This window comes from Bufo gargarizans, chromosome 10 (assembly GCF_014858855.1).
Source record: "Bufo gargarizans isolate SCDJY-AF-19 chromosome 10, ASM1485885v1, whole genome shotgun sequence".
Taxonomy (NCBI): domain Eukaryota; kingdom Metazoa; phylum Chordata; class Amphibia; order Anura; family Bufonidae; genus Bufo; species Bufo gargarizans.
This window is the reverse complement of record NC_058089.1, coordinates 20,369,171-20,391,026: the sequence shown is the minus strand read 5'-3', so window position 1 is coordinate 20,391,026 and position 21,856 is coordinate 20,369,171. Positions and strand designations below refer to the sequence as shown.

The window sequence follows — 21,856 nt, the reverse complement described above, 5'->3', positions numbered from 1 at the left end:
TCTGACTGGTGGGGGTCTGACACCCGGGACCCCCATGCCGATCAACTGTTTGGGGAGTCCAGTGAGCTCAGAGGCATCCTCGCAGCTTACCCTTGGCCAGTGACGTTACATTCATCGGTCACGTGGCCAAGGCGCAGCTCAGTCCCATTCAAGTGAATGAAGCTGAACTGCAACCCCAAGCACAGCCTCTATGCAATGGACAGCACTGGGTGAGCTGTCAGAAAGCTGTGGCCTCCTAAACCAGTTGATCGGTGGGGGTCCAGGGTGTCAGAACACCAATGATCCAGAGGTTAGCTCATCAGTATAAAAACACTCAAGAAGAAATTGCCACTGTATCTTAAAGGGGTTTTCTATTTACAATCTTTTCCTATCGAGTTTCCTAACAGTTTTTACTACTTTAAAACACCTACCTCAGGTCACCACACTTCAGTATTGGGGGCGGAAGGTGTTCAGTAAGGTATTCATTATTATTATTTTTTTTACATCATTTTGTCCCTTTAAAGAATATTTAAACTTGAGCATGACTGGCCTGCTTTGCCACTAACAAGGAGGCAACATGAAACTTCCTCTACTGCTTAGACTGCCATTCACACCGAGCTCGAGAGTTGTCTCTCTTGGCCGACAGCTATTCCTTCCTCCCCATACACACGCACGCTAGACCCAGAGATCTGCAACTGGTGGATAATTAGGAAAACCTTATAAACACAGTCGGCTGTTTCTGCCAAAATTGGGGGGGGGGTTCAGCCAACATTCCCCTAATGTGCTTAGCCACCTTAACTCACAACTTTCTAGTTACATGGGTATTCCCATCTCAAAATTTGTGGCATTTCGCTTCAATATGCCATCAGTGTCAAATACGAGTGGGTCCCAGAGGTGGAACCTGCACCCAACTCCAGAACAGGACCCCCGAAGTGAAGGGGGAGCAGCCGTGCATGTGCAGCATCCTCTCCAGTCACTGCTATGAAAATAGCTGTAGAAAGAGGGTGGCCGCGAATGCGCAACTGTTTCCCCTTCACTTTGGAAGCCCCTTTCTGGAGACAGATGTGGGTCCCAATTCTGGGACCCGCTCTCATCTGACGCCGATGGCATATTCTACCGATATGCCGCAAATGCTGAGATGGGAATACCCCTTTAAGACTGACACCAAACACCAGTCCCAACAATATAAAACAAAGCTGTGAAAGATCCCTTAGAGCCAGGGTTACTTCTTCTCCTCCGCCAAGAACCTCAATGGGGTTAAGGCTGCATTCAGACGACCGTGTTTTGTGCTCCACAAAACACGGATACCAGCCGTGTGTGTTACGCATTTTGCGGAACGCACAGGGCCAGATCTATATAGAAATGCCTATTCTTGTCTGCAATTGCAGACAAGAATAGGACATGCTTTATATTTTTTGCGGGGCCGTAGAACGGAACTAAGGGTGCAGACAGCACACGGTGTGCTTGCCGAGTCTTTTGCGGCCCCATTGAAATGAATGGGTCTGTACCCATTCCACAAAATTGCGGAATGGATGCGGACCCGGAAATTCGGTTGTCTGAATGCACCCTAACTGGGGAAAATCCTTGTTACTTGTATTCCCATCAAGGCCAAAACGGAAAAGGGTGGAGGCCACCTACCAGAGTGACATACAAAACGGCACAAGTCTTGTAAATACATAGATTTATTTTATAATACATATCTGAATTACATCTTTCATTTTAACAGTGCTGGGTTTCCTCCTTCTGGATGCAATGGAAGTACTGGGAGGGGGCGGGGTAGCAGCAATAAACCCTCCACAGATTCCTACTAAACACTAGACATCAGAATGTATGTGACGAAGCCCGCAGTAATCTAACGCCTGCAGACACAACTACCCTATGGAGTACCTGAGTGCCTCCTAATAAGCTGATATAAAGCGTTCTGCTGTGTGCCAACACTTACCTATTAAGCCTCATGCACACGTCCGTGGAACACGGACCGTTAGATACCGGCCTGGATTCCTGCTGAGTGCAGGAGCGCACAGCGTCATTGGTTGCTATGACGCTGTGCGCCTGCTGCTGTACAGTAATACACTCGTATTTTCTGCGAGTGTAGTACTGTACAGCGGCAGCGGCACAAAGCGCACGGCGTCATAGCAACCAATGACGCCAAGCGCTCCTGCACTCACCAGGAATCCAGGCCGGTATCTAACGGTCCGTGTTTGACGGACGTGTGCATGAGGCTTTAGTGTTCTAATATACAATGTTCTACATTTGCTAAGTGGTAGATAAATTAGACTGGGAGAAAGCAGATAGTTGGTGCTAGCTCGGAGCAGTCTGCAGAACCCCTTTAGATAGATGTGGATGATAGTGCTGCTTTAATTACACCTTTTCAACATTCGGTGCGGCAGTGAGTTACAGCACAAGGGCTCACTGGACATAAAAATTAAAGGGGTTGTCCGAGATACCGCAATTAAAAATCTGACATAGCCTAAGATTAAAAAATATATATTTTCTTATACTCACCCATTACTACAGTGGCGTTCTCTAGTCGGGCCCTTACATACTGCAGTGGGGACGTGCTAGTATATGGAACATGTTCACTGCAATCAATCACAAGGATAGGCTGCAGCAGTCACACGCCGCACACCTGCATGTCACATGTGGGCACGTCATGGACAGTGTGACATGCAAGTATACAGAATGTTACCATTGCAGCCAATCTCTGTGCTCAGTATTAGACCGCCGAGGACAGAGACTGGCTGCAGTCATCATGTGGTGAGTACAAACATCAGGCAACGGTAGGGTGTGTCCAAAATTTAAAATGATCTTGGACAACCCATTACACACGGCCAGCAATAGCTGAGACGCTGTATAATAAGGAAACCCCTTCTTAGGATAGTTTTAGACTACAGTGTTCAGTCCGGGGAACACACTTTTTGCTCATCTGACATGGATTTGCAGCATCATCATAATTGATGATGTCGTGAATTCCTTCATCATCGTCAGTTTGCTGAACTGCAGTCACATAATGCCGTGACTACAGTCCAGTAGGTCTGCAGTGCGATGGGACATTATCATTAGGATGCTGCAAATCTGCTTCAGATGAGCGGTGTTCATGCCACTCACAGCGCGTTTCTCGGACTGAATGCTCGTCCAAAATTAGTCTTGAGATGCACATAGGCAAGACAAGCTGGGGCAACCATATAATGGTAGTGCTGTATTTACAAGCGCATTTACCCCGCGTGGGGCATGCAATCTGAAGTGCAACCTGGCAGTCTGTGCCCTGGCATTATATTTACAGTAACTGGCTGTAAAGTCACAAGAGTATAGCGTTATTCTCCATGCCTTGCCTTCTGATCCTTCCTCTGGACTTAAAGAAACCAGGTCCCTGGTGGTAAGATTACCACGCTCATCATCAGCAAGTCCTGTACAGTTAGCAGCTGTGCTACAAGAATGCCTTATAGAAGTCCACAAAGTGCTTCTGGAAATCAGAATTACAAGTAGGGGCACAACAAAAAAAACAAATGGCCTGAGTTTGAAGAGCAGGACTGGGCAATTGGAGGCACTCCGAATCCTGCAGGAAGTGGCCTCCGGCATAAGATCTCCTCATCTTACTGCAGGGAATCAACAAAGGCATCAAACTCCTCCATGTTTTTTTCATGCATGGCCAACTTTTCCGGCAGCGAATCCTATGGAGAGGCGAAAGAGAGTGAATTTAGGGAAGTAGACAATGTGGGTATGAATAAAGGGTAAGAATTTGTGCTGTGCTGGTGGGATGACTCCCCCATATAGTCCAGGCCAATGTTCAACAAAAGTGTACCAAAATATATTCTATGCTTTTATGGTCCTGTGTCAATAAAGGGGTTGTCCAGGCTACAAACGTTGACGACCTATAGTCAGGATAAGGGTCCATTTACAAATCCGTATGAATGGGTCCGCATCTTTTCCGCAATGGGTGCAAGGAGCTGTAACCCCGAACCACACTCCTATTCATCTCAATGGGGCCACAAAGGATGCGGACAGCACACCGTGTGCTGTCCGCATTCGTAGTTCCGTTCCGCGGCCCCAAGAAAAAGATAGAGCATGTCCTATTCTTCTCCGCAGCCACGGACAAGAATAGGCATTTCTATGACAGGGCAGGCCGTGTGTGGTCTACAAAATGCGGAACGCACACGGCCGGTGTCTGCGTTTTGCAGATTCGCAATTTGCGGTCTGCAAAACATTTGTGGACGTGTGAATGGACCCTAGTTCTTCAATATCAGATCTGGGGTGGCTTAACCCCAGCACTCCCACTGATATGCTGTTTTGAGCAGCCATATATACAGTATAGGAGCTGGAAGCAGACGCCTCCATACACTGTGTATTGGCTGTGCTGGGGTACTGCACCCCGGCTCCTATTCAAGGGAATGGGAGCTGCAGTATACCAGCGTCATCTGCTTTCACTCCATCCACTGTATAGCTACCAGAGCCACAGCTGATCAGTGGGGGGCGCTGGACCCCCACCGATGTGATACTGATGACCTATCCTAAGGAGAGGCCATCAATGTCTGCAGCCCTGACAACCCTTCTAAAGTGACACTCTACCTCTATTCTTCGGGTGGTGCAGCAGACAGTAGCCCCCACCTGTAAAAGGATTGATTGAGGTTAATGGTGTGAAGATAATTTACTAATATAGGTGGAGTATTATTTTAAATGGGAACTCCTTCCACAGTGGAAACCCCCCCCCCCTATTACTTTAATAATCTTATACCCAATTTAGGCTAATTTCCCCATTACATTTTTGCGCAAGGTAAAAAAATAAAAATTTAATTATATACCTATATATATATATATTTGTAATTTGGCTCCATTTTACCATTCCTATTAGGGACTGCACTTAGGTCATCATAAAACCCTATGGTGATCACTTTAAGCAGGGGCGGTCCAGCTGCCAAATGCCACAGATGCTAAAAAGCAGCCACATTGCAGCTGCCTGAATACGGCCTAAAAGGGATTAAAATTTACTGCTAAAATAAAGTATATCACTGGATCACAATATATACCGGGTACATATACTCCTATGTGATACTGAACACTGGAGTTTGCTTTGCTGTTTTCTAACATACTTTTGGTGTAGGACTGTCCCATAAGAACCTATGGGGACTGCTTATGATTGATGTTGGGTAAAAATGCGATTATGAACAGAGCCTTACTTGTTCAGGAGTATTAATCAGTTGCTGGTGAGGTCTGCCCTATAGTAAAAGCAACACCATTTATTAAAATCACGAGGGGGACTGTCAAAGACCCCCACTTTAAGTAAAACACGCACCACTGAATAATAGTACCTGCAACTAGTATGTGATGACATTTACTAATATAAGCTGCTTTGCCATGCACTTAATTACAGAACGGTGCCTCTTATGGGTAATAATCGGCACTGGAGACCCTAATTGTGAGATGCTCTCTATCACATAAGCTTCCCTGCAATGCAGTGACCCCCGATTAGATACGGGTGCCTAGTGGATATACCCCGCCAACCCACACCATGTTTCAAGGGGAAACAGAGCTGTTAATGGAGGCGGGCAAGCAGGGGGTGGCTGGTAGCATTAATGAATGGAGGCGCAGTCTCACCAGGTCTTCTGCCATTGACTGGATAGCGATATCAATAGAAAGGCTGCTCAGCTGAGGCGGGTTCTGAAATTCCCGATAGAAAGTCCCCACGTCCATAGGAAGGTCATCTTTAGAAAAAGCCGGTCGCTAAAAATAAATAAAAAAATAAAATGAAATAGTAACTTTTTTCTTAAAATCAGATGATGTTTATTAACCTCCCTGGCAGTCTAATTCGTGTAGTATTTTCGTACCCGAAGCGGTACATTCTTCCGGAGCTATGGCCGGAAGTTCGCGCCGCGCTCTGGAAATGCTCATGTGAACAGCACACTGTGTGCTGTCCGCATCCATTTCTGCCCCGTTCTAATTAACCCATGGTCATCCCGAGTGTGGTTCGGGGTTACAGCTCCTTGCAGAGTAAGTTAACCCCGAGCCACACTCGGGATTACCGCTAGGGAGGTTAAAGTTTTTAGGGGGGGATTTTCATACTGATGACGTATCCTGAGAATAGGTCATTAGTATCTGATCGTGGGGGGTCTGACACCAGAGACCCCCGCTGATCAGCTGTTTGAGAAGGCACCGGCGCTCCTGTGAGCACCACGGCCTCCTCCAAACTTACCAGGCACAGCGCCATACATTGTACACATTCTGCACCCACGCAGAAAAACTGAAGCAATGAACGCAATCGCAGACAATACTGACTGAACTTGCATGCAAAATCATCAGTTTTTTTTACTGCTAATCTTACACAAGCTCTTTGACTATTTATCTCATGTTATTTTTTGCTACGTAACAGTTTACGGAGAGAAGGGAGCAGTACATAGCAGCGAGCAGTGAGCCCATTTAAAGAGATCGGCCAGGAGTGATATAGTCGATAACCACTCTGTGTAAATGGACATCCTTGAAGGTGTGAGCGGGCAGTATTATGCCATAAATGTGACTTGCATTAATGCCCCTTTACACTGCTCAGTCGAGCAGATGATTGTCGGAAGGAAGCGCCTACTTGTCAAAGAGACGCTGTATTTACATGCGAGGATCTTCTCCACAGTATGGGGAGGAGTGATCACTAATGCCATCTCTCACCCCCATACAAAATCATTGTTTGCCAGCAGCATAGTACTGTTTAGACAGCACGATCTGCTGCCGGCAAACGAGGATTTAAGTGACCACGCCAATGATCTGTTACCCGATAAACGAGCGTTTGGCTTGTTCCTCATATAATCGGCAACACCTTTATACCGGCAGATCATTGCTAATGAGTGTTCCTGAGTTAGCAACAATCTGCCCGACCATCGGGCAGTGTAAAGCGCCCTGTGTGCTTGATGTAACGATCATGTTTTGAAAAGATAAATGTAGTTAGCAGGGTAGGAGCACTTACAAAGTCCACCATAACAAAGTCATCCTGGGGCACTTCACTGCTTGAGCAGGAGCTCTGGAGGCTGCGGGCATCTGGTGTCACCTCCTCTGGAGTCTCGGGACAAATCAACTGAAGCAGAAGAGGAAACGGAGACATTTATTGTACCTTTACGTTAGGTGAAGTGGCATATTCGTAGCACTAAGGTACTAATGTGACTAGGATCAGGGGTAAGGACATACCATGGGGTCGGTGTTCTCCACCTCAATTAGTTTGGGTGCAAACACTGCGAATGGTATATCTGTGCTAGCGTAAGTGACCTGTGAAGAGATGAAAAACGGTTCACGTTGGTGGCTTACAGGGGTTGTCCACTATCTATGACTGGCTGCACATGTGCTGCGAACACCACATACATACAGCTAGTAATAGGCACTGCTAAACCATTGGTGCTGATGTCTGATGACTTAATATGCCTAATTTATGTTCATCTGCTTTTCTAGAGCTTCGCTCCCAAAATGTCTGCTCATGGAGGGTTTTGGGATTAGTCCAGTCCATGAGCGGCCTCCATTTACTTACACTGGAGACACACGGGGGAACTAGCGCCTGGGCAGTCTGCCCCCAGTCGGATTGTAACAGATAGTGGCCATATTGGGAGTCGGACAATTATCAGGAATGAACATTCATATGAATGCACGTTCCCGATAACTTCCCAGTGTAATAAGTGTCACCAATCATCTGACATAGGAGCATACGCTTGTTCGTTACGAGATCACATCTTTCAGGCTCAACCTAAAATCATTGTTTGCGGGCAGCACATCATCTTAGGAAAACAGGGATGTACTGGACACAAATCATAAATCTGCATGAGGATTACAGATCGTAGCAGCGATCATTCCTCCCAACACAGAGGGGACGACTGCTGGATACATAGGCAGCACTACCGCAGGGCAACGATCAAAAGCCAATAGTTTATTCCCAATCATTGCCCTGTGCATCAGCCTATGTAAAACGGCCCTAAGGCAGTACTCACCTGAGGGGAAGGTTTGTCCACAAAGGCCCCAACTTTACGGGTGAAAAGGATATGAGGAGACTTATTGGGGGAAGAGCTCCTCCCTGCAGTGCTGCTGCCAGACGGGATATCCGCTTCCTCACTGCATAGAAAAGCAAGGACACATGAATCCAATGCAGCATTCAGACTGGAAGGAGTATAGACAAACAGGCTGAGGGCCTACCTGCTGGAAGCAGTGCCAGTTACATGTAATGGTGAAGTCAGAACCGCTCTGTCATGATCTGCTTGAGTACCATGTGCTGGTTGGGCTGTAATATTGGGCAACCCTCCTTCCTTTCCTGGTACCATCATCTATTAACATAACCAAAATTAGGGTTAGCCCAAAAAAAGAAGTTTTCTTGGAGAGTGTAATTCCAAAACCTTATTTCATAGTCATTTCTTTACACACATGCATGGGCGTACACATACCTCCTAGAGCCACATAGCCAAACTTACTGTAGTATTAGCCCCCTGCCCCACGTCGTTTTCAAGTATGCAACAATTATTCCCAGGCAATGCAGAATTTCAGATTTTTTTTTAAGTGGATGAAATTATAATGAAAAAAGTCACCACTTATGCCACATCTATGTCAGCAAAGTGAAACAGGAGCGTCATAAATATGGCTTTCGTTCTGAACACCATATTTGCCAATGTATTCACGCCAGACAACATAAATACACTAATAAGTCTCCTGCTTCCCTTTTATTACATGGCAGCCACCACTAGGGGGAGTTCAGTGCACAGGGAGTTATGGAATTACCGTTAACTGAAATAGAAGCTGTAGCAATCTGTTTGCACTGTGCTCCCGCTAGTAGTGGCTAAATGAAAATGCAGGGTTTTCACATTGGGAAAAAAAAAAAAAAAAAAGTTCAGCGCCAACAAATCCCCCGCCGCCTCCTTCCATAATCCCTTTGTAACTTCTGTTTCAAGTTCCATTCTATAACTAAGGCTATTCTTAAAAGTAGTGTTCCTATTAACCCATGGACATTTTGTATCCCCCAGGACGATTTGGATTTACTAGCGCATTGGTGTTATATATATCTGCACACGCTATATGAATGCATATGTAATACCGCTATTCACACATACAGTCACCGATGACGTTTATCACATTCACCACCTCCCTATAAACCTGTGCATTCAGCCCGTCTCCTCATCCCGAGGAGTACCTGATGTGGAAGGGTAGCACTCACTCCAGCAGCCAAGGCCACAGGGTAGCCCAGGTCTGAGGATCCAGCTCCAAGGACAGCTGGCTGGTAAGAAAGGCGAGAGCTGTACAGCTGGAAAAGCGAGCGAGAGAAAGGAAAAATAATGAAAAAGAGATGGAAGAAAGGATATGCAAGATTAATAAGCAATTATCACACTCTCTTATGCTTTTCTCAGTGCACTGAGCCGTATGGAGAGACTGTGGGAAGGACTTGAGATCCAACGCCCACATTAAAGGGCCATAATGGGTCAAAAATAAAAGTTAAAGGGGTATTACAAACTGAAATACTGTATTTATGGCATCATGTACATACAGTATATACTATAGATGTTCTGTTACACCTTCAGAATTTCCAGAATACATGGAAAATGCATGTCAGCAGTAGGGATGAGCGAATCGACTTTGGATGAAACATCCTAAGTCGATTCGCATAAAACTTTGTTCTAATACTGTACGGAGCAGGAGCTCCGTACAGTATTAGAATGTATTGGCTCAGATGAGCCCAAATTTTTGCTTCGCGAAGTAATAACTTCAGAAATTAATTTGTACTGTAAAAAAACATTTCCCAAACTCGCAATAACTTCGGCTCATCGGCGCCAATACATTCTAATACTGTGCGGAGCTTTATGCGAATGGACTTTCGGATGTTTCATCCGAGGTCGATTCGCTCATCCCTAGTGAGCAGCCAAAAGACAGACACACATGCACAGAATGGTACTGAGGGCTGCATGTGGCCCCCGGAACGCAGGTTGTGCACCCCTGCTCTAGACACACAGGAAATAACTGCTCAGCCAATCACAGGCAGCTGTGGTGACCTGACTCGGACAATGATTGGCTGTGTGGGCATTTCCTGTGTGTTGAGAAGGACAGGAAGCAGACACCGGTGGGGGACCTGGTAATCATCAGAACAGCAGTGGTGGTGGTGGGGGGGGAAATCAGCGAGTATTGCCCGTTTTATTTTGAACCCATTTTGACCCTTTTCTAAAAATGTTTTTTAATCTGTTGGGCAACCCCTTTAAATTAATATTTATCTATATTTAAAAGGGGGTTTCTCGTAGTTGATTCGTTCTAAAAAAACAAACAAAAAAAAAACAGTACCGAATAGGAAACCATATGGCTACGAGAAATGGCCCTCCTCAGGAAGCCACGTTTATGCAGTCACATGACCTAACACACATGTTAGTTTAAACAAAGTGCAGAACCCCTTTAAGAAGACGACTTTGGAGAAGGGGGGAAAATAGAAGAACCCCCTTAAAGTGCTCTCCTGCCCACCAGATCCAGCAGCTGGGAATGCCTACTGTGTGCCAAGTGTTTGTTAATAGGGGAGAGGCCAAGCAGTTTCCACTTCTGCATTTCCCTTATTCTCGCTATGCATTACACTGACACATAGGCTCACACAATACACATGCCTATTTTGGACTCACTTGGTGAGGGAAGGTCAGTCCCATCGTCAGGACCCTGTGGGAGTCCGTAACCACAGGAGTGGCTGTCTGACACTGGGCCTTACTGAGAGTGAACACACACTACACACAATAAGCCAGAGAGAAACAGACAGAAAGAGAGCAGACAGGTAAGATATGGCTGCAGATACCCAAGTTTCATCTTCCTGAACCCCTAAAGTAACTAATTTTTACGAGTGATTTCTTAACATATCGGTGCTCCATTTTTCTGACACAGATCTCCAAAACCCTGCCCAAAGGGGATGTCCAGGTTGTTTTTTTTATTTATTTAAACTGCACCCTTCCCCTCCGGCAGGACCTGTAGATCCATGCTCACCTGCGCCCTGATACCCGGTTTGGGCTCCCTGCTCTCTTCATTCTTCATGGACTTTTGGTACCAGTCTTCAACTTCTGCACAGAAAGGGTCAGGTACGCCACCGAAGCTGATGGCTGGTCCCAGTGGTGATGCGTCACTGCTGGATCACATGCCGTTTGAGGACACATCTCTGCTAACAAGAGTCATTGACTGCAGTGGTGCACATGAGCCCATCTGTATGGAAGTATACGGTGAACACAGCCTGGGAGCTGGAACCAAGGACCAGGTGAGTATAGATTTCTCCACGTCCCACACACTCTGGGTAGCACTAGAGGGAGCTCACTGAACACAGTGTTAGGGCTCATTCAGACGGACGTATGCGGATCAGTTTTTTTTTTGCGGACAGTTCAGCATGTCCGCAAAAAAAACAAAAAAAAAAAACGGATTGCATTCCGTTTTTTTGCTGATCCATAGACTTTGATAAAGCCATGTCCTGATTTTCACTGCCAAGTAAAGGACATGTTTAATTTTTTTGCTGAGCCGTGCAGTGGAAGAAAAGGGTCCCATAGAAGTGAATAAGACAGCATCTAATCCGCAAAAAAACGGATTCACATTTTTGCGGACAGCATACGGCCGTCTTAATGAGCCCTTATACAGTAAATAGGCTCTTGTGGTGGAGCGGACATAGGTATACATATGGAGCCTGGTTACCCTGAAGTAAGAGGTCAGATGGCACAGAAAGAGAGGCATCAGTGTAGGTTCCCATCCAGATTGTGGTCACCTTGCCTTGGTGGATGGGCACAAATGATTTTGATCAAAATTTATTTTCTAAGTATTTTAGTCCATATATTCTATGTTTGCACAGTGCTGCTGCATTGTGTTTGCTTTTACTCTAGTGGTGGCAACAGGCAGACAAAACTGCATCTTTTAAATCAATATTTCTGCAGAGGGTTTGTATCTCTGTATCATAAAAAATGAACTTCAGCTGCAATCAAGATACATTAGGAAATTAATCAGTGCGGATTCTGCACCTATTTGGATAAAAAACTGTAACGAAGGGTGGACATTCACTTTGACACATCGTGTTGGTATAAAACCCTTTCCTGTATAAATGGCGAAGGCACCAACTTTATACCTGGAAAAGACGCTGTCCACCTCACCTCTGTCTTGTGGCAGTATTTAAATGGGTTATCCCACGAAATGTATTTATCACCTTTCCACAGAACAGGTGATAAATATCCAGATTCAGAGAACGAGGTGCCCCCCCAGTCCCTCTTTAAATGGAGTGTGCATGTAGATCCACTGCTCCATTCACTTCTATGGGGTTAACAGACAGGATTCCCACAGAAGTGAATGAAGAAATGGACCAACATGTGAACTACCGCTCCATTCAGACAGGGAATCTCTAGTTCTATGGATTCCTGGGGGTCCAGGTGGTTGGACCTCCTACAACCTGATATATTTTGAAGTTATCCTGGTCAAAAGTGATAAATACTTTATGTGGGATAACCCTTTTAATGAAATATGCTAGAATGAGCGTGTGAACATGGCAGTACGGCAACTTGTGTTACACAATACGGATCAAATTTACCTGTGACGGAGGAGATGTAGAAAAGGATGTGGCACAGACATCCTGAGAATCCTCCACAGACGGGTATACAGCTCCTGGCTCCTCGGGTGCCCTGTTAGGAAACATTAAAACAAACCCCATGCAAAAGAATGATCCCAGACTATTACAGAAGTGCTTCACGTGCAATATAGGCTATCAAGAAATGTGCAAAGGCAACTGCAAGCTATACCCTATGGAGCAAGGTTCTCTGTATACAGCTACAGGAGCATGACAAACACAGCACTGCTACATAACGTGCTACATAACTCGTGCAAAGATCTGGTGATCTGGCAAAACTGGCCAGCTTTATGGCTTTAGTAACCACAGAGACCGATAATTATTCAGGTCATTTACAATATATAAAACTGCATAGAAACAAAGCACATACTCATGTTACAAAGTCCGAACTGCCTGATAAGAGTCATTTGGCTCCATACAGGAAACCTTTTCCAAAACCTTGGGTTTAGGTTCAGTTTCCCTGCTTTCTCCTCTGATCCCATTCTTGCCACTATATATTTATACGCCTCTGAGCAAAGTCTTCTTATAGCCGCTAGAGAGCGGCCTTATTCTTATCGGGCAAGTAGCCTATGGGCCATCGAAAGGGTCAATTATCAGTAGGAACGCTCAATCTCAATCATTTCCCTGAGTAAAGGTGTTTGCCAGTTAATCACATTTTTTATGTGGCACCTAATATTGCCATTTGCAGGCCGCACAGTGCCCTGTGTATGTGTATTCGACAAACAATGAATCTATATGGGGACAAGTGATCGCAGTAGCGATCATTTGTCCCCATATAGGGAAGATGACTGCTGCATGTAAATGCCGCTATTACTGAATGTTCAGGCAATTATCAGGAACATCTTGTTGATTCCCTATAATTGCCTATGCATTGGACTGTGTAAAAGGACCCTTACATGGCAGTCATCATGGTCACTACTAAGCAGGGGCTAGGCCTCTGTCTAATGTGCAGACCTATTCTAGAATGGTAGTCGAGATCTTTAAGTCCTGATTTTAAAGGAGACCCACGCCTATTACCACCAGAAAACCAACAGGGATTTTTGCATGTGCCAGTGGAGATAGTGCCTTGACTTAAATAGGAGGCCAGGAAGGTTGCTGAGAGTTATAACTTATGTCCTGCTGGGTAATGAAGTGTTTTAGATGTGTGTTATATGGGAAAACTCTGAGCTGATGCCCTCTGTGGCTATAGACCGTGTGTGCATGCTGCCTGTGTCCTCACCTGTAGTTGCAGGGATGCATGTGTGAGGTGCTGGGGAAAGGTCGGTCAACAAAATGATCAATAATAATCCCCATGATGGGCTGGGTCCTTTCATACTGCCTGAAATGCAACAAACACATTGATATTATTGAGCTGCTGGGCCCTGGTGTCCTATAGACTGCTTATCTTTTATGCAAACGTCTCCTTCTGTGTAGGGGTATTAGCATACATAATTTATAGAAGTGAGGTGTGTGATAATGCACTGTGCTAGTCTATACGTCTCTGCAGTGAATAATGCTGTAGACATCATGTTATTGGGAGTCTACTGGATATGTGTGGTGACCAGGCTTACTGGGTAGACATGAAGGCCAGATTGGTTCTATAGGCGCAGGTCAAGGTGAGAGTTCCAATGGGCGTCCCTACTGTCCCGACACGTACTGCTTGAAACCCTGAAAAAGAGAAACAGGGATGAGGACTGATTGTAGTGATCCCTATATACTCTGATGATTGCAGTCAAATCACATACAGGTGAAACTCGAAAAATCTGAATATCGTGCAAAAGTCCATTTATTTCAGTAATGCAAATTAAAAGGAATTGCATTAATGCAGCTTAAAATTTGAATTTTGTGAAAAGGATCAATATTCTAGGCTCAAAGTGTCACACTCTAGTCAGATAATTTATCCATACCCCCCTGAGCAAAGGGGACCTCAAAATTGAGAGACTTTGGGGTTTTCATAAGCTGTAAGCCAAAATCATCCAAATTATAACAAATAAAGGCCTGAAATCTCTCGCTTTGCCTGTAATGAGTCTCATATGATAGTTTCACCTTTTAAGTTGCATTACTGAAATAAATGAACTTTGCACGATATTCTAATTTTTCGAGTTTCACCTGTAAACTACAATAAAAATGAAGGCTAATCATGCCCAAGGCTTCATGTCACAGACTGGCAGCCATTTACACTGAGATTTGCACAAAAGATTATACTGGGACAAAAAAAAAAAAAAAAGAAGTTTGTAAAGTAAAGTGTTTCAGGGGATAATCCAGAATTGTTTCACACGAGGCTTTATATCTAGAACGCTGCATGCATAAACCAATGCAGTGGAGCCTGATGCTGTTCACTGTGACATACCAAAAGGATTTCAAAAAATCCCATTCACTTCAATAGTAAAGGCACACACAGGTTTTATGTCAAACGGCAGCATGATCTAATTATTGCATTTTTGGACAATTTCCCCCATATACAGGAGTTTTTTTTGTATTTTACTTTCAGTCATCTCCAGATTTTGTGTCCGTTTAAATTTCCAGCTCTCAATGATAGTACTATGAAACATGTGGAGTGTGTAAAGCAAAATAATAAAGGGGTATTCCCATCTGAGACAATGGGGGCATATTGAGAACTGGGCGGGGAAAGTGGTGGCTGGAGGACCCCGGTTTCACCATGTCTGGTCACCACCAGGTGCTCTACCCATAGAAGTGAATGGGAGTGCACCACTCATGAGCAGCCACTGCTCCCATTCACTTCTAGGGCCTGACGAAAATAGCCGAGCCAGCGCTCAGCTATTTTCAGCGCCTCATAGAAATGAATAGAGGGCGGCTGCGCATGCATAGTGCGCCCTCCACCACTTTCAGCGCTCAGTTCTCAGGGTAGGTGCGGGTCCCGCACCTATCAGACAATGGGTGCATATCCTAAGGATATGCCGCCATTTTCTGAGATGGGTAAACCTCTATAATGATTAATCGTTGCAGAACGCAGTGACCTGGACCTGATACTTGGATACCAGAAAATTTGTTAAAAAAACACTCAAAAAACAAACAAACTGATGCATTATGTTATGCCCATCGCAGGGCTTGAGGGGGCGGGGCACGACACAGATTCTCTTTGGTCATAAAATGCTCTGCCCCGGCCCAGCACTAGGTTAACAAAGTGTGTAAATTTTGCCTAAAGTACTCCTTTCAATGGGTTGTCCTATTGCAATAACTTGCCCCCTACCTACAGGATAGGGAATATGTGTGATCGGCAGGGGGTCCAACCACTGGGGCCCCTGCCAATCATGAGAACAGGGGCCCATGTTCCCCCCATTTCAATAGAGTGGTGAACACGCACAAGTTCTGTCACTCCATTCAGCTCTATTGGGCTACTGGACATAGCCGTGTTGCTTGTACTGCAGTCCTGTAGACTGTAATGGAGAGGTGGACAGGCATGTTTGCCGTTACTTTCAAACAGGGGAAACACAGGCCCCTGTTATTGTGATTGGAGAAGTGCACCAGTGGTCGGACCCTCACTGATCAATTATCCCCTATCCTGGGGATAAGTTGCTGTAATGGGACAACTCTTTTAAATCAATTGTACCAGTGTGAATGAAAGACTTATACATAAAAAGAGTGAATGCTTGATCAAATCCAGTTTTGTCAGTGGGTCAAAAAGCTACATAACTTTTTTCTACAATACCTTCTTTAAGTCCCAAGAGCTGGACATCTCCAAAATAAATCCTATAAAAAAAAAAGGGGGAAAAAATAAATAAAAAAGTATATTACATGCTTTAAACATGGGAAGAGGCCGAAAAAACACCTCTGCCACATATGGGGACACTGGTATTATAAATGGCACATGGTAGGGGAGAGGCCCTATTACAGACTTAGCATTGGGGCCCAAAAGATTTAGGTGACACCTCTGCAGTCTAAGAGATGCTCTGCGAGCCAAATACATAGCTGCACAAATCTCAGTGCGAGTTTGCGACTGTGCACCAGTCCAGGCTGTTTAGCTCACAGGGCACTGGGTTTCCCGGTAGAGCTAGATGGTTAGGTCAAAGACATGACAGTGTGGCGGAGCAGAACGTTGAATGCAGCTTTTCATGCAAATGGAGGGAAAAAAAATATAAAAAAAGGGGTTGTCTGCGAGTTCAATATTGATAGTCTATCCTCAAGATAGGTGTTCAATAGTTGATCGTTGTGGGTCTGACCCCCAGCACCCCCGCCGATCAGCTTTTTGAAGAGGTTGCAGGGCTCACCTCAACTCTGCCCAAGCCGGTGACATCACATTCTTCAGTCACATGGCCTATTTGCAGCTCAGTCCCATTCAACTGAATGGGCCTGGACAGCAGGACCAAGCACAGTTGCTATAAAATGTATGGCGCTGTGCTTGGTAAGCTTTGCGAAGGCTGCAGCTCTCACCAGAGTGCTGCGGCCTCTTCAAACAGCTGATCGGTGGTGGGTTCTGGGTGACGGACCCCAAAATCAGATACCGACGATGTATCCTATGGACAGGCCATCAATAATGAATGCCTGGAAAAAGTAAAATAAAGTATCTGCAAAGTGATTCAACCTAGTGCACAGACCTGTAGAGAATGACGTATTCATGCCCTTGCTTCCTGGACAGCCTGTAGGCTGGGGTCACCCGGGTGACAGCAAGTAATGATTTCAGTAGTAACGACAGACGATTATATACAGTATAGGAGACTTTAATGTCCCGGTCACATCTGTGATGCAGATAGAGAGAAACAAGAAAAACTTACAGATTACAAAAAACACATAACTACAGCTAAAGCTGGATTCATGTATCTGATGAGAATTTCATACTGGGAGGAAATCCTTGACTTCATCTATGTGCCCATATCTATGCTACTCCTAGATGAATCTGATCTCAGGGAGCCCCTTCAATCATGAGAATGGGGGTCCTGCAAGCTCTGTTTCTTCTCAATGCACGACCACGGTGAGGAGGAGATTACATGGAGCAGTGGTCAAGCGTGAACCCTGCCACTCCATTGAAAGCCTACGAGACTGACGAAAATAGTTCAGCCCTGTACTCTGCAGCCTCCATAAGCTTAAATGAAGTGGTGGGGTTCAAGCGTGACCACCGCTTCAGTTAATCGTCCTCACTGTGGTCGTGCGGTGAAGAGGAACGGGGGCAGAGGATCCATGTTTGCATGATTGTTTGGGGCCTACAGTGATCAGACACTTATCTATCCTGTGGATAGGTGAAAGATGTTAATTCTGGGAAAAAAAACTAAAAGATAAATAAAGTTTAGGCTCATTGACAATGGAGACATTTGTGTGAATGTACCCTCACTGAACTAAGAGCGTCCATGTCGTCACTTCCTAAGAATAAAAAGGCACACTAACTTTTCATTCATTTCCAAACACCAGACTTCAAGCTCCATGGAGTCTCCCTGCAAAATAAAAGAAGATAATGAGGATTTTTACAGAAAAGAGAAAATCACTGCTGTGCTTGCACGCTGTTGAGGGTTAGCCTATAATTGTGTTCCGCCTCGACAATCCTCTGTGAGCTAAACAATCTGGACTCTGCTTACCTGAGCTGATACATTGTAACAAACGTTCAGGACACGAGATTTGTGCTGAAGATGTATTTAGCTTACAGAGGAATTTCTTTACTAGATACACTGTAACCTGGAAAGTCACAGGGTGACACCTAAGCTCCCAATAAAGATGAAATAAAAGAGCATCTGTCACCATGTAATAAACCAAATAATCCTGTACATTCATCATGGTCTGATTTAAAAGTTGTTGTCCCCCTGCAGATCAATACCTTAGTTGCTGAGAAATTAAACCTTTTCCATCATGCAAATTAGCTGTTTGGTGCAACTAGGGAGTCCCCTTTGCACCTCCTCCCACCAATAGCTCCCCTTCCTATCGTGCTTAGCTCCGCCTCCCCAGGGCTAAGTGACAGGGTCAGGCCAGGCCCTGCATTCTAGCCTGTGCACTACAGCAATACAGCCCTGATGCTTAGTGCACAGTATTGACTTCAGCCCAGGCAAGCATCAGGGCTGTTCTGCGCTTGCACCAACCTCTGAATCGCCGGCGCACTGGGTGAGAACACAGGGCGAGAAGGTAAGATTACATTGCCACTGCCTGGCCTTGTCACTCAGAGCTGGTGGGCAGAGCTAAGCACGATACAGAAGGGAGCGGTTGATGAAGAGGTGCAATGGTGAGACCCTCATTGCACCAAACAGCTCATTTGAATACAAAAGGATTCATTTCTTAGCAACGGAAGCACTGATCTGCAGGGGGACAACAATGTTTGAATCAGCAGACCGCGATCAGGCTACCAGTTTATTTGGTTTATTACATGGTGACAGATGCTCTTTAAACTAAAAGGATGTAAACATATCCTCTACCCACACGATAGTGGATAAGTATCAGATTGGTGGGGTCCAACACATGGGAACCCAACTGTTCTTGAGATTGTGGGTCCAGAGTGTCCTGGATAATGGGAATGACGATCAAGCCTGTGCGCTGCCACTTTATTTATTTTCTATGGGATTGTCAGAGACAGGCGATTACGCTATGATGAAGAGAAGCCACAAAGCAAATGTGAACACAGACTAAAGCTATATCCACATGCAGCAAAAATACTATCAATTTTTCATCTGCAACTGAGGGCAAAAAATTTGCGCTGTATCAGAAGAGCAGCAAAGTGGACGAGATGTCTACATGATGCAGAAAAATATCGTCATGTAAATTGACATTTGGTGCGGATCTTAAACGAGCAACATTTTTTTTGCATAGTGTCACAGCGGATTTCACCCTTGCAATGCTTGGAGTATAATCCGGATCAGATCCGTGACAAAATCTGCATCTAATACACACAAATTCTGCAGCAGGATTTGTGGCAAAATCCATAATAGATGTTTTCCTTCCCGTGAGGATGTACAATAAAAGTGAGTTAATGGCAGTTTTTTTTCCCCCTTCCACAGCTCTGGTCAATATAAAATGGTATTTGGGGGCACAACAACCTCTGTTTTGGATTATTATTTTGTCGTCGTACTTGCTATAATCCCTACCTCTGAGGTCTTCAGGGAGATCTCCACGCACATGGAGCGCCCCACGGCTGGCAGCTGGCCTGAAAGGGCTTTCTTAGCTTCTTGAGTCACCTCGGGGATGTCTTTTATCGCTAAATTAAACTGCAGAAAAAACATGACAGTTAATAGACATTCACCTATAAAATATGTATGCGCCAAATCTGCAAAATCACTTACCCAGTCTGACCCTGTCGGAGAGGAAGAGGAGCGAGTGCATATCTTATCTCCAAGCCGAGCTTGTACGATGACCTGGACTGCCTGTTAAATGAAGACATTTCTAGTGAAGGTTATGAACGCAAGAAATGTGAACAGCTCTATATTAGATTAGAAATTATATGTTACAGGCATCATAATTGCATCGTTTGTCTGTTCTCCTTGTGAAAATGTACATTACGCATCAAGGCTAGTTCACATCCGCGTTGTTAATTCCGGTTTTGAGATCCCGCAAAGGATCTTGAAATCGGGAATTAAATGGATCCGTGCCATTTAAAACATCCGGATGCATCAGTTTCGTCTGAATCCGGTTGTATTAAATCAAAACGGAACAAACCAGATCCAGTATAAATATGATTGGAAGTCAATGGGCGTCTGATCAGTTTTTTTCTCGAACAGAAAAAAAATAATGGATCAGGCACCATTGACGTACAATGATTTTGTTCCGTTTCGTAAACCGGACACAAAACTGCAGCTTGCAGCGGTTCTGTGTTCAGCACCAACATGCAACAAAACGGAACAGATGCATAATTATCCATCCTGATCAGTTCTGTCTCCATTGACAATGAATTGGGACAAATCTAAACAGTTTAATTCTGATTTTGATATCCTCTGCCGGATCTCAAAACTGGAATTGAAAACGCAGATGTGAAAGTAGCCTTACATTTCTTATGTAATTTCCTGAGGTAGAAATGTGGCATCAAAGCTGCATCACAACAAGGGATGCAAAAAGACCATGGCCCAGATTTACTAACCCCAAAGATGGCATAAGCTTAGACCGGCTGTCTAAACCTGCACCAGATTTATCACAGGGGCTCAGGCTGGATGATAAATCCGGTCCTGCATTGACAGACACTTTACCCTGACTCTAAACTCGTTTGATTTACTTCGAGATAGAATTTTACGCCGTATCTTAGGTCACACCATTTCCAGTAAGTCCTGCTTCCTCGTCAAGCATGTCCGAAAAAAGTGCAGAAACCCTACATGCATCAAATTGTGCCACATTTTTGGTGCAGATATATTAGCAAATCTGGGGCCGTGTGCTCAGCAAACAAAGTGTTAGAACATATCAAAATATATGGAATAATATAAAATATACATGGTTTTGCTTCTACCTTTAATGCAAAGAATTTGACAAATTTGTCCAAGTCCTTTCGGTCCTGTGGGCTGAGGTCGGCGTCCATTGTGGCTGTAAACCTGAACAAATGAGAGGTTAGGGTTCATAATGGGTCAGAACCAAGGGCAGCACCTCTATAGTGACAGCACACAACATATTCTGAATCCACTCTATAGCCTCAGCAACGTGGCATCGAGGTCTGCCGCGGGACAGACACTAAATACACACAATGCAATTTTGATAAATTTGTCGCAATCCCACAGCGTCCAATAGGTTTTATTCTTGCATGAGTTTGATTGATGAGAAAGAGAACAACAAATCTGTCATTGACTTAAAGGGCATCTGTCAGCAGATTTGTACCTATGACACCGGATGACCTGTTACATGTGCACTTGGCAGCTGAAGGCATCGGTGTTGGTACCATGTTCATATGTGCCCGCATTGCGGAGAAAAATTATGTTTTAATATATGCAAATGAACCTCTAGGAGCAACGGGGGCGTTGCCATTACACCTAGAGACTCTGCTCTCTGTGCAACTGCCACAACCTCTGCACTTTGATTCAGAGGGCCAGGTGTGATGATGTTTTCCGAGCTTGGTCCTCTCAAAGTGGAGAAGGCCCAGCAGTTGCAGGGACAGAAGAGCCTCTAGGTGTAACGGCAACGCCCCCATTGCTCCTAGAGGCTCATTTGCATATATTAAAACTTCATTTTTCTCAGCAATGCGGGCACATATGAACATGGGACCAACACAGACGCCTTCAGCTGCCAAGCGCACATGTAACAGGTCAGCCAGTGTCACAGGGGCAAATCTGCTGACAGATGTCCATTACAAGTAATCTCATAGAGATGAATGGAGTGGCAGTGTGCACGTTCAACCGCTAAGCCATTCCTATGGGGAAACACATATCTCCTGTTCATGGGTGGGGTCCCAGTGGTCAGACCCCCACCAATCGGATACTTATCTCCTACCAG

General features: G+C 45.0%; 1 protein-coding gene across 10 annotated transcripts in view; it reads right to left on the bottom strand.

Moving 5' to 3' along the window:
* Positions 1-2,416: 2,416 nt before the first annotated feature.
* Positions 2,417-21,856, bottom strand: part of ATG13 (autophagy related 13) — a 32,798-nt gene continuing 13,358 nt past the window's right edge. The window contains exons 2-19 of one of the 10 annotated variants that reach the window (XM_044269879.1): positions 20,883-20,964; positions 19,732-19,812; positions 19,537-19,656; positions 17,858-17,904; positions 17,074-17,214; positions 16,188-16,228; positions 14,089-14,185; positions 13,758-13,856; positions 12,503-12,593; positions 10,581-10,679; positions 9,119-9,229; positions 8,134-8,261; positions 7,932-8,052; positions 7,144-7,221; positions 6,926-7,033; positions 5,572-5,697; positions 5,154-5,192; positions 2,417-3,650 (exon numbers count right to left, since the gene is read on the bottom strand). In XM_044269879.1, coding sequence (XP_044125814.1) covers positions 3,573-3,650; positions 5,154-5,192; positions 5,572-5,697; positions 6,926-7,033; positions 7,144-7,221; positions 7,932-8,052; positions 8,134-8,261; positions 9,119-9,229; positions 10,581-10,679; positions 12,503-12,593; positions 13,758-13,856; positions 14,089-14,185; positions 16,188-16,228; positions 17,074-17,214; positions 17,858-17,904; positions 19,537-19,656; positions 19,732-19,812; positions 20,883-20,951 — 1,674 coding nt within the window. In that variant the 5' untranslated portion in view covers positions 20,952-20,964 and the 3' untranslated portion in view covers positions 2,417-3,572. Of the gene's footprint in view, positions 4,585-5,153; positions 5,193-5,571; positions 5,698-6,925; positions 7,034-7,143; positions 7,222-7,931; positions 8,053-8,133; positions 8,262-9,118; positions 9,230-10,580; positions 10,680-12,502; positions 12,594-13,757; positions 13,857-14,088; positions 14,186-16,187; positions 16,229-17,073; positions 17,215-17,857; positions 17,905-19,536; positions 19,657-19,731; positions 19,813-20,882; positions 20,965-21,856 lie in introns of all 10 variants that reach the window. The other 9 variants (XM_044269878.1, XM_044269880.1, XM_044269881.1 and 6 more) reach the window with 9 other exon arrangements.